This window comes from Tricharina praecox (assembly GCF_024521635.1).
Source record: "Tricharina praecox strain CBS 144465 chromosome Unknown BZA05scaffold_3, whole genome shotgun sequence".
NCBI classification, from domain to species: domain Eukaryota; kingdom Fungi; phylum Ascomycota; class Pezizomycetes; order Pezizales; family Pyronemataceae; genus Tricharina; species Tricharina praecox.
The window spans coordinates 337105-348852 of record NW_026250405.1 but is presented as its reverse complement, the minus strand read 5'-3'; the positions used below and the strand labels follow the sequence as shown (position 1 = coordinate 348852).

Genomic DNA, 11748 nt, shown 5'->3' with positions numbered 1-11748 from the left:
CTGTTAAACATCTCAACTTCTCGTGACCATAAAAAACCATTAGTAGTCTGTGACACCAATTTTTTTTACCATGTACCAACATCGCCATGATCTAGCTACATAGGTCGCATTTAATCAATGATTAAAAAAAATCTTTTACTATCGTACTGGTGTAGACAGGCGGATCCCGGAGATCGCTAGAGAGGACGCAGCAATTGAGGTGCCCGAGCGGGAGCCCAGGGAACTGGATTTTTAACAGGCGGAGAGGGGTCGAGTGGGGTCGAAATGGGGAGGGCGCCGAGGTTGAGGAACTGGCGTCACTCCCACTATTCCTCCTTACACCCTCCTTCATGGCATCCCCTGAATCCTGATGGAGAGGCAGAAGGCGAGGCGGAGCGAGGAGCGGATCTTTCATTTTCCGAACTTCATTTTCTTGGTGCATTCTACATATATCTACGGGAAAGACCATGGGCAGGAGAAGCCACATCGTGCCCCTTGACGAAAACTGAGTTGGACGGTGGACATGAAAAGCGGGCCGAGTATATTTTCATGATCCACGTAAGACGGTAGGTCTCATGCAGTTACCGATTGAACAAAAACTTTTACTATCGTGAACTGCGTCACTATCTCAAAGAACCTCGAGCCAAATCAAGACTACGCCCTTTTAATTGCTATCTCGAAGAATTGACCAGTAAATCAACCAGAAATCCCCCGTGATAACTACCGAGCCCTCATCGTGCAAGCTCAGGCTTGGCAATCGAACCAGCATCTGTACGCCTGGATCGCATCGTTGTGCTTTCCATCTAGGGTAGCATCCTCGCGGTTGGTGGCAGAAAAGATGCGGAGCTTGCAGTCGTCGGTGCTGTGTACATATCATCATTGGTCAGCCACCAGCCCCTCGCACACATACACACACAGCAGGAAGGCAACAAAACAACGTACAGATAGAACGTGCAGCAACCGTTCGTAACCCTGTAGCTCGAGACCTAGTACGCGCGCACTGTCAGCACCTCATTCACTCATCGAGGGCGGAGCGGAGATGCTACATACCTGGCGGTAGATCGGCAGAGGCACCTTTCTGCAACCTGAGGACATGGGCTCCAGACTGTGACACTTTCCCTGGAAGTGGTGGTGCTCGCACATGCGCAGCTGCGTCCAGCGGATCGAAGTCTGGGCGTTGGCGAGGCCGAGAAGAACGATCAAGAGGAGGATCGGGGCGAAGACGTGGTGGAGCTTCATTATTGTTTTCTTGGTGCTTGATGCTCGCTGTAGTTTTGCATGTGTCAGCGGCTGGAAGAGCGGGAAAGGAAAAGGAAAAGGGGATATACTATTTGTCTATGTATCTGCCTCTGTTTGTCGGTTTTCGTGTGGTTGTAGAAGAGGAGACGAAGTCTTCCGTACAGAAGCAATTTGAGGGTGGGGTGCGGCGGCGAAACGACAATTATATGTAAATTGAATATCGTGGACCTCTCGAACCTCCGCTTACCCCAACCCTAGATTCAAAATTCCAATCCCTTCAATTGCTTGTGATCGTGATCATTCTCTAATCCCAAAGGCCAAAGCCGGTGCTCTCCTCCCAACACCTCCATAGATTCACATTCTTTACTTCCCCATTGCGTACATACATGCCCTTCTCGTGTGCAATGGGTATCGTGCAACGAGCAAGTGCTCATTCCTTGTCCCAGACCAATGTTCACCCTTGAACCTTCATGTGTCGATGTATTCTGGTATGTTACCCGAAAGATAAGTAGAAGCCCCCTCCTCGCATGAGAATATTCCCCACGTCTGCTCGCTCAACCCCCGGTCTATCCGTCCAGGTACCGAGATCAACAGCAGCGATGGGCACCCACCATTCCAGGAGTCTGGTATGTATGGAGTACCCAGGCACAGGATCGATGTGGATGTTTCACCCTTACATGTGAGCCATCGGTGCGGCAGCGTAATTCCGTAGCGGAATACCCGGTGATTCCGGGGAAGTTCTAGTAGGGGACCGAGGATCCGAACATGGATTATCACTCGTATTGACTATCTGTCTATATTTGGAGATTTAAATTTAATTTAGCCACGGTTCGCGGGGAGCTATTTAGTACATTTTATGCATAACTGCAGTCTGTATGATCCCATCGATGGCGATTAGAAAGCTTCAGTAGTTTCGCGTTGTTATGCTTCAAAGTTCAATGACGCTCCCCGTTTTGTTCTGTTGCTTTTCGCTCACTGCCATGACTTTGATACCCAAGTACCTACTCCTTACATCGTAGAGTATCGGAAGAGAACATCGGAATGCAACAGCTCTGTCGGTATCGGTAAGCCAAGCTCGACTCTCGATCTTGGAGAATGTAAGTTGAGATTCGGAACAAACCACATCTCGATCTAGTATCTAGTCACCAGTGATGGGTCATGGCATTGCGGAGTGCAATAGTACCGGTAAGCTGGATACCGCAGTGCTTTGTACTGTGCTGGCGGCGAGTGACTGTTTGCGGTTCCACGGGGACCTCGCGGACCGAGAGGAGAATATCATTCATTGGAGCCGGAATGTAAAACGCCATGTTGAACCGCCCTTCGTTTAATCTCGATTATCAAGAGTCCGCACCTCGTCCCTACGGACCTACGGTTCCACTCGCCAACAAGTATTGCGTCCTTGCTGGACCTGTGAGTATATACACTTGATAGAATCATCATCATAATCATCATCATCATCGTCATCATCGACAACAGGCCACCCTCCATATCCCACAGTCCACGGTCCACAGCCGACCGAATCCTCTCCAAGTCATCAACCTTCCAGCATTCGACAGTTCTCCCTCCTTCACATGAAGGTAACCATGCCCGCACATACCCCACCCTCGTCCATTGCCAGACCGACAGCGCCGCCGGGCCGGAGTCAATCCCGTCCCATCAAAGAATGCACCAAGCTTCGAACAGCTACCACGAATCATGCAACCTGAAGTCTCCGAGTCAGCAAATAAATTGTGAGCAGCCTAGCTATTGCATAAGTAACCGCAACAAGTCCCAAAACAAACATTAAAGACCTGCGGAATCAACTTTGTGCGATGCAAGCCAAACCAAACCCGAACTAAAAACCAAATACCAAAGCGAATGAAACTCCCACCCAATAATGATAAATAAACGAACGGTGATGATGCTGGATCCGCTGAAAGGATAATAAACAACAAAGAAAAGTAAAAGTAAAAGTATGTACGCAGGGTGGGTGGAGCGCTAGAGCTAGAGCTAGAGCTCTTCCTCGATCTCCATTGCCGAGTCACCACCCCCACTCCCACCCCCTCCTCCTCCTGACGAAGACGACGCCGACGCACTCCCCATCCCCGTCGGCCCGCCCACGCCCACCACGCCACCCAACACCGCCAGCCTCTCCCTCCTCCTGACATCCTCGTCCGCGCCATCATCATCGGGGGCCACAAGACTATACAGTAGTTCCCTACGTCTCACACCCAAATGGCTCATGCCATACTTCCCACGCACAGCAACCACCCTCTTCCTATCCTTCACCCCGGAGGGCGACGAAGACGGCGTCTTGCTCACCCTGCCGCCATCCACAACACCCGAGACACTCATGCTCTGCGGCGCGAACTTGAACACAGGGTCACTCGCCCTCCTCGCGCGGGCGTGGATCGGCGAGGAAGGCGCGAGCTCCTGTTCGCGCAGCTCCTGCAGCTCCGACACGAGCGCGGCGATATCGGAGTCGTCATTCGAGCCCTGCTGTTGCGGGGGTGGTGGTGTGGTATTGGTGGGGGGCGGGGCGGCGGATGGCGTGAGTGTGGTCGCCTCGAGCGCGTCGGACAGCTCCCGCTCCCGGTCGCGCTCATCGATCCATTTCGTTGCGGCGTCGATCGAGTCGAAGCGTCGCCGCAGGAAGTCGCCAGTCACAGTCAGGAATGTGCGGTGCACGTTGATTGGGTGCCGGTACAGGTATTGGATTGAGGCTGGCAGTGGGTCCGCCCTGGGTACGCGTGGGCTGTTAGCGAGTGGAGAAGTTTGAAAGGGGGGGAGGGGGAGTGGGCTGACGGACGATAGTAGATGCACACCCCGCTGGGGACCGGAGTGGATCGCGTAGATTGCTGGCTGCGAGGCGCCGTGTCGGGACGTCCGGATGGTGGTGGTGAGGGGCTGTGGGGCCATGGTTTTTTCTTTCCTGTCTTCGTTTGCCAGCGGTGTTGTTGTAGCGGTCGGTGATGGGGTGGCGAAGGGGATGTAGTGCTGGTGCGGGGTGTGTCGTTCGCGATAGCTATATTGAACGGAACAGCCAGCCAGCGCGCAGGCTGATGTCGGGTGACGTGTGTGACCCCGTCCCGGCTGATTTCACCTGGACAGGGATAGTTCAGTGCAGGGAACGAGGAAACGCACGGGCCATCCCTTCCAATTACCGTGGTCCGTGATGTGGAATGTGGAGTGTGGCCCGAGAGCGCGGGGATTGATTCGCCGGCTCGGGAAGTCTGCTTAGAGAATCTACAGAACTCGAGCTCCGGGATTTGCTATGGCAACGTCTTCATTCGATTGGGATGCCACTACTTAGTCAGCGGCAGGTGATAGTGATATACCATGACGCGGATGGGGCCTAGCCACATTGATGGTATGCTACCAAGTACTTCGCAGTGCGGAAGATACCTTCGAGTACAGTCACAAGATTTCCACCAGAGTTCAAGCTCATCGGACCCCGGCCTTGACAGCTACGCAAACCCGAGACGACGATTACTTTCGGGCACCATGCCGTGTGCGCTAGACTGGTCACGTTGAGGTACCTTTTGAAGAAGAGGAGGGCAACGACGCGCCTCTACAGCGCACAACCGACAACTTGAGCCCTTTCGGAGGCTCACTTTCAAGTATTGCGAGGATAAAGGGATTTGGACTGTCATTTCTGATTCGGGGGTTTGGTGGGAATTTCTTTGTCAAATGCTTTGTTGTATGTAGATACCTCAGCTGGCCATAACCTTGGGGTTCTATGCTGTGTGAATTATCAATCCATCAACCGGAGTTCAAAGTGAAGCCATATCCTAACTCGACGAGCGCAGTACGCATTCAACAGACGGAAAGAAATACGTGCTGAGGCGATTCCCATGAGTACCGTAAGGATTACTCCTTCTGTCCGGGAACATATCCTTTATACTCTACCTACAGTCTACATGTAGGGTACATACAGGTGACAGGAAATTCATTTGCTTTATCGCGTCGTAGTGCCCTTCACATTTCAATTTGAAGAGCAGTGACTACTGTTTAGACTTGGGTTGTTACTCTAGGTCGTCACCCGCCGCAGCACACTGCCTCAGCAAGCTACCGTAATAGGCGTTCGAGTACCTGTAGTTACAGCCTTACCAGGCTCCAGTGATATCCACTGCATCCAGCCCTGGAAGGTATCATGTATGCATAAACTTAAGCTTTCATACTTACTTGAGATGTACATAGCTCCCGCGCTTTCACTGCCACTCTTCACTGCCACTCGCCACTGCCATCCTTTCAGCCTTCAGCCTTCAAGTGGCGTGATCAAGTGTCAACCGCACATGTCATCACTCGCCGACCTCAACCTGAAACCCTTTCCGTGGGGTCCGAGTCCGGGCTTGCCATCTTCCCCGCTCCGCCGGCCTGCCTGCCATCCTTCCCCCACGACGCGATACAAGCTCAGGCTCAGGCCCACATAACGTAACCGGGTGGGGTGGGGTCCCATCCGCCCGTCCGCCCGCCGCTGATCCGCGCGAACGCCGTTCACTACAGTGGGTGTGGGATCTCACCTCGCCGCGGTCGCCGCCATAGGGCTGGGAAAAATCATACCTGGTAAAGGTTATTACATACGGTAACTAGCCGTCATGTAGGTACCAACAACTCTACTCTGCATGATTGACGGGGAGTACAGTTATATATGGATACGGGTACCTATGCCTAGATACCGGCGATCGGAAAATCTCGGATGGATGGATGGATGGATGGATGGACGGGCGGAGGAACGCCGGCGATGGATGGGGAAGAAGCAATTATACAAAAAGTATGAGATATGGATGTAGCATCACGCCATACCGGTATCCTGCAGAGTTTCCCGCGCGTTTCTCGTCAACTGCCAACTGCCAACAAAACACAACAAAACAAAAGGAAGAAAAAAAAACAGGAGTGGATGTTTTACAACATCTCTATCGCCGAGCGGCGGAAGACTCACTGCTCGGAAGACCCAGAGGAGCAATAGGAGGAAGATCACTCCATTCCGAACAGTTTTCGTTTTCGTCCTCCGCATTGCATGAGTGAGTGAGGATCTCCAGTCCTCAATAGCATGCGCATACCTCATACCTTATCCCGTATCCCACGAAAACCACATGTGCTGCATCGATGCATCGAGATCTCTCGGCGGTGACACATGAAGCATGTTGAAATAGAAACAGCCCGTGAAACGCCCGTGCGCGTCGTCACGGCTACGGCTACGGCCATCCAGGACAGGACTCTGGGGATGAATCATGACATGTGTAATTGTAAAGAGAGTGATGAGCCGCCGCGCATCGCATAGCATGAAGCAGCTTCGGAGCAGAGCGGCCGGCTGGTACATGGATAGAGTAATAGAGTAATAGAGTAATAGAGTGCCTACATATGATGTACACACATACATCCCACAGTTGGGTGCGAAATTCGCCTGTGGTGGGGTGGACCCGGAACCAGCGTCTGCGTCTGCGTAATACTATCCAGCCATCCGAAAGCTTGGTATATGTACTCGGGAGGAGAGTCTGGGGTAGTGTCATGATGGGGCGCGTAGCATATGTAGGTAGAGTAGATCACTCCAGATAGCCGAACAGTGGTGTTGATATAGAGTAGATAGAGTATAGTATGCGGGCCCTATATTAAATTCTCGACAACCCGTGCGTACGTACGCACGCCTGCATGTTTTGCCTTGCAGTGCCAGATACATACCTTGCTTGGAGTCAGTTATCGTCGGTCGTATACGGTTAACAGAACTCAAGCACGAACTACATACCCGGCGCACGCGAGACTCACTCACATGTCGATGTCGATGAAGTCGACGTCCATGGTGCTGGTGACAAGCTCCGGGGATAATCTGGGATAGCTACGGTAGTTAGGTAGTAGTTACCGTGCTCCACACATGCACACACTCATGCACACACTCACAGGCACGTGCGGATTTATCCTCCCTCCCCCCTACTACCTAGCCTGGCGTTCCGTTCTCGTTCCGTTCTCGTTCCCCACCCGCTCGCTCCCCACCCGCTCGCTCGCTCGATCGATCTCGGCATGTGGAAACCGAACGTGGAGACTCCCGTCCTGAGAAGAAGGGTCTCGTCTCGTCTGTTTAGCGTACGTGGAGTATGCATACAGACCCCGCTGCCTACCAACTCCAGTGAGTGCGGGTCTATGACTCACAAACTAATCTACGTCCCTCGGCCCGCGGCCCGCGGATATCGTGGGACCATCAGTTCGACCATGGACAGGTCAGTCATCGCCTGTGCTAATACATACCCGTAGATTGCAAGCACGAGCACCTAGATACCGGTAGTCGACCTCCAGCTGCAGCCTGCAACCTGCAACGGACGCGTGCCGTGCATCGTAGTATCGTACGATACTCAGGTCCGGGCCCGGGCCCGATATCTCGCGAGTGGAGTGCAGTGGGCCAGCATACCTACTTTAAACATTTGCCATCACGTTGCAGAGATGTGTCAATCGAGCCTGTGTATGTAGATACCCACGAGTTCCAGTAGCTGAAACACCCCCGCATTACGGTAATCATGATCTGCAGCCCTTTTCCACATCCCACCGGGCCCACCCACCCAGCCACCACTATGGGTACTATACCTCTAGAGACCAAGCTCACTTCCACGCACCCGTGATCCTTGGTCCGTGGTCCGTGGAGTCACAATCCCGCCAGCCCGCCAGTCCCGCCAACCCGCCCGCCCGAGGCACGCACAACCGCCATGCAGCCGGGAAGACCGGAAGGCCACACACACGCACGCGGCAAGCAAGGTTCGGAGGTTTGTGTAATCGAATCGAGTCATGGTCATCACGGTCATCACGGTCATCATCATCATCATCCTGGTCCCCCCCAAGCTAGATCACGATAACCTTAATTCATCGACAGTCCGCACTCCGCACTCCGCAGCCGCGAGGATATACCGGTATATACCGGTAGGTATGCATGTGGCTGGAAGGTATGGCATCTGTGAGACGGTGGACGATGGACCTGTTTGGACCGGAACCTGCGAGCCTGAAACTTGTCGGCGACGCAGCGGGGGTGAGTGGGTACATACACACGTTTGGTGGGCGCGCATACATACATACGCAGCTGTTTCTCGGGGGGAAACCGGAAGATAAGACTGTATGTAAGCACCAAAAGTGCAGACACGACGGAAGACGGGAGTCGCCGTTTCGTTTGAGATGGATGATCTGACTCATCCGGCACGCGTATATCTAGCGCGCAACATGTAGGCAACGTTACTTTGAACGACTCCGCAAATGCGGGGTACGGTAGAGTACGGTTCTGGAGTCTGGCCACCTCCGCGCCTCCGCATCTCCGCATCTCCGCCCACATTTTCGGTTCGCTCGGCCATGGCCCATGGGTGGCTGTTGTCCCGCCGGAAAATCTCACAGAAGTCCGGCCTTGCTGTCGATGCCGATTCCTATGCTGGAAGCTACCTAGATGTGTACTCTACCTGTGTACCCGTGGTTAAATGGTAGAGTAACTAGAGTAGACTTGCCACATGCGGAGTTGGGGTTTGGGCCAGACCCTCGATAGGTTACATGATGCCTGCCCACCGCCGCGCGTAGACGACCAGAAATTCCGCGAATAAGAGCCCGAAGAATTGCGTGCGAAGTTCGAACTGTGGGTCGGGGTCGGGGTCGGAAGCGTGGACTCCGTAGCCGTTAGTTACTCTACTGGCGGTCTGGCACTACAAGTCTACTCTACATACAAGTGTCGCGACATGTGACGTATGCATAACAAGGTACCCAGTACTCTAGGGAGTGTAGGTACGGTAGTGTAGTCACAGCACCCGAGAAAAGTTCGGGATGGACATCAAGGATTTAATAATCTCGGAGCAAGCATGGTCGGTCATCGAGGCGTCGTTGAAAACGCGGTATCTATCGAGCAAAGTGAAATGAAGTCGAAAGACGGTGGGGCTGCGTCGCGAGAGAAGTATCATGACGGCGATGATGACTTCTGAGGTAGCTACTCTGCTCTACGGCGACTTGCCTTCATCGCGCTGCGAGGGATGTTCCTGGCATGAATCATCGGGTCACAGGAAAAACAACGCAACGCAACCCCTCCGACTGGCAGCCCTCCGGAGTCTGGCGACGGCGCCTATAGTAAAACTGCCGCTTTGGCTTCGGTGGGTTGGGCGCTGTGACCGGCATATTTTCTAGAGGCTCGAAAGTTAGCAGCCACCAGCTCGTTCGTAAATCGTGAAAATTCGTCGGCGCCAAAAGAAGAAAAAGAGAAAAAAGAAAAAAAGAAATAAAGAAAAAAAGAGTCACATCGAGATTCCAAGAACCAACGTCGAAGGACGACACTGCGCGTAACTTCAACCACGACCACAAGAATTTGGCGAGTCGGGTTCTGTCTGAATGCGGTGCTGCGCTGGTGAAGGGATCTGTGGATGTTGTCGTCGTCGCCTCGGTGATGGCGTCCTAGTTGCTTTTGGTGTGGTGTGGGATTCTGTTCGTCCCAACACTTCCAGTCCATCCCCAAGCTGCAAATTTAGCGAGATCTGGGGAAGGAGAGGCTGGCATGCCGCAGCGGGCGCAGCTCTGGCTGAGGTCTGAGCTTTCGGTCCCGCAGCAGCCTATTCCCTTTGTTGCCTGAACGGCTCCACGAATCCGGAAGTTTTACTCTTAAACACAACCATCCGAGCCGAAGGGATGTGATACGGACGCAGTACGGAAAGAGATGATGAAGAGGAAAAAAAAAGCCTCAAGAGTTTTAGCTGTAATATGCGAAAGCACTGTGTGCATCGTGAACGAGTCTAACCGGGGTCTCGCAACGCAAGCGGTAGAGTTCTGGAACGAGCTGAAACGGAAGAGGCGAAGTGTTTTCCCTGCCGCTGTCTGGGGGGGCATCATCTCTGCTGGACGGCATGCTGGTTATAATCTCCGGTAGGTTGATGACAATTGATTGCTTTCAGGCACTGTGTAAGGGTGTATGCGTATGAGATGCCGGATTTGACTGCGATTTGTACCGCCTCACTCGCCGGGAAGCAGGATGCCGTGGGGACGTTTCTCTTCGCAGGGCCTGCCTAGTCACGGAGCCAGGAAACAAAGCGACACACGATAAATGCCTCACGAACCGTGCACGGCGGAGACAGCGGCGGCGGCGGTGAAGGGATCGCCGGGGGAAGGAGGGAAGGGGGGGGCTGATCGCTGTCTCTCGACGGTGCTTCAGACCGGCAGACGGTTGTGGAAGAGTTGCCGCTCGCGTCCCGTTACCTGCGCGATCAGGGAGGTTCGTTGAGAAGCCGACCGGGACGCCTCGATCGAGTCCTACGCTCTGTCTCTCTCCTTCTCTCTCTCTCTGCTGGCAGGCCCGTGAAGACTGAGCACGCAGCACGCAGCACGCAGCACGCAGCACGCAGCACAGCCAGCAAGCAAGCGCAAATAGCAGCATGTCGACCGTTGAGTTTGCTGCATACATAAGCAGCCGGCACGCTAACGCAAGCGGCTCTGGCCCCAATCCTGGCCTCCGTTCCCTGAACTTTGGGACCTTCTGGGATCCAAGCTCAAGGCCACCCCTGCCGACTCTGCTCCGGAAAAAAAGTAGTGCCTCGCAATTAATCCCGAAAGCTCCCGATCGAACAAGTGCAAACGTTCCAAAAGAAAGCTTCGTTTTCACTGCAACTTCTCTGGCGGCCGACCGGAACCCCGTGAAGCCCAATAACCCCCCACTCCTGCTGCCTGTCATCCGTTCCCAACTCACTCATCCACCCCCCCTTCCATCTCACCAGCTTTTCGTCGGCGTCGTATCCACACGTTGGAGTAGAAACCCACTTCGTCGCTGTGCTTGCTCACTCACTCAACTTCTCCCCCTGGCTTCCGGTTCAGCTTCACCACCCAACCCGAATCCTGCCCCTCAAACCCAACCCAACCCAACCCAACCCAACCCCACTCAAACCCAACCCCAACCCAGCCCCAGCCCGCGCTAAGTTCGGGATTTATCGGTGTCCCATTGGCGGAGACACCGAGAGGCGAAGGAAGCAACGCTGCTGACAGGAGTCAAGTTGGGAATCGAAGGGTGTTGCAAACCGCACTGCGACTCGGTCTGCTCCACAATCTTCAGACAGACCCATAGTCAGACAGGACCAGCCCATCCATCCAGGCAGCGAACCAGCCAGAGGACCGTGGCCTGTCTGTGCTGCTGTTGTTGTTGTCGTTGCTGCTGTTGTTGTGTCAGCATTGTTGGTTGGCTACGGTATCCTCGTACATAGGCGCCTCTTCGGGTAGCACGCGACTATCGTCCATTGCATGCTTGTTGTCCTTCTGCCACGGCCCTGGACCACTCGACTCCATCACGAAGTATGTACCCTTGTACAGGTTTTTCTTCTTCTGATCCTCTCTTTGCTTTTCCATGCGTATCGAGGACCTCTGGGTGGTTGTGGTGGTGGTGGTTTGTCCCGTCTCCTTCTAGCCACTGCGCATAAGACATCTACCTACAGCGGTAGCTACTCTACTTTACCTGCTTGGCTAGTGGCTCATCCGGGGGGGTGGGGTGGCAGTGTGGAGGGGGGGGTGAGAGGGGCGAGGGGGAGGGGTGAGGGGGAGGGGTGAGGGGGGATGCAGAAGAGA

The 11748-nt window shown here is 54.0% G+C and overlaps 3 protein-coding genes across 3 annotated transcripts; all 3 read right to left on the bottom strand.

Moving 5' to 3' along the window:
• Positions 1-723: 723 nt before the first annotated feature.
• Positions 724-1218, bottom strand: BZA05DRAFT_415605 (uncharacterized protein; the record flags this gene model as incomplete). The annotated part of the gene is made up of 3 exons (XM_051485322.1): positions 724-841; positions 922-965; positions 1030-1218. The coding sequence occupies 3 exons, from the start codon at positions 1216-1218 to the stop codon at positions 724-726; spliced, it is 351 nt and encodes a 116-aa protein (XP_051342852.1).
• Positions 1219-3207: 1989 nt separating this feature from the next.
• Positions 3208-4116, bottom strand: BZA05DRAFT_415604 (uncharacterized protein; the record flags this gene model as incomplete). Its single annotated transcript, XM_051485321.1, has 2 exons — positions 3208-3952; positions 4007-4116. The coding sequence occupies 2 exons, from the start codon at positions 4114-4116 to the stop codon at positions 3208-3210; spliced, it is 855 nt and encodes a 284-aa protein (XP_051342851.1).
• A 3713-nt stretch (positions 4117-7829) lies between these two features.
• BZA05DRAFT_386469 (uncharacterized protein) lies at positions 7830-8519 on the bottom strand. Its single transcript, XM_051482492.1, has one exon. It carries the CDS (start codon positions 8504-8506, stop codon positions 8042-8044), a length of 465 nt encoding a protein of 154 aa, XP_051342850.1. The 5' UTR covers positions 8507-8519; the 3' UTR covers positions 7830-8041.
• Between the last annotated feature and the right edge of the window lie 3229 nt (positions 8520-11748).

What these genes read in the sequence shown, in the direction of transcription:
- BZA05DRAFT_386469 (XM_051482492.1), bottom strand. Translation starts at nt 8,506, where the DNA reads ATGTGGGCGGAGATGCGGAGATGCGGAGGCGCGGAGGTGGCCAGACTC.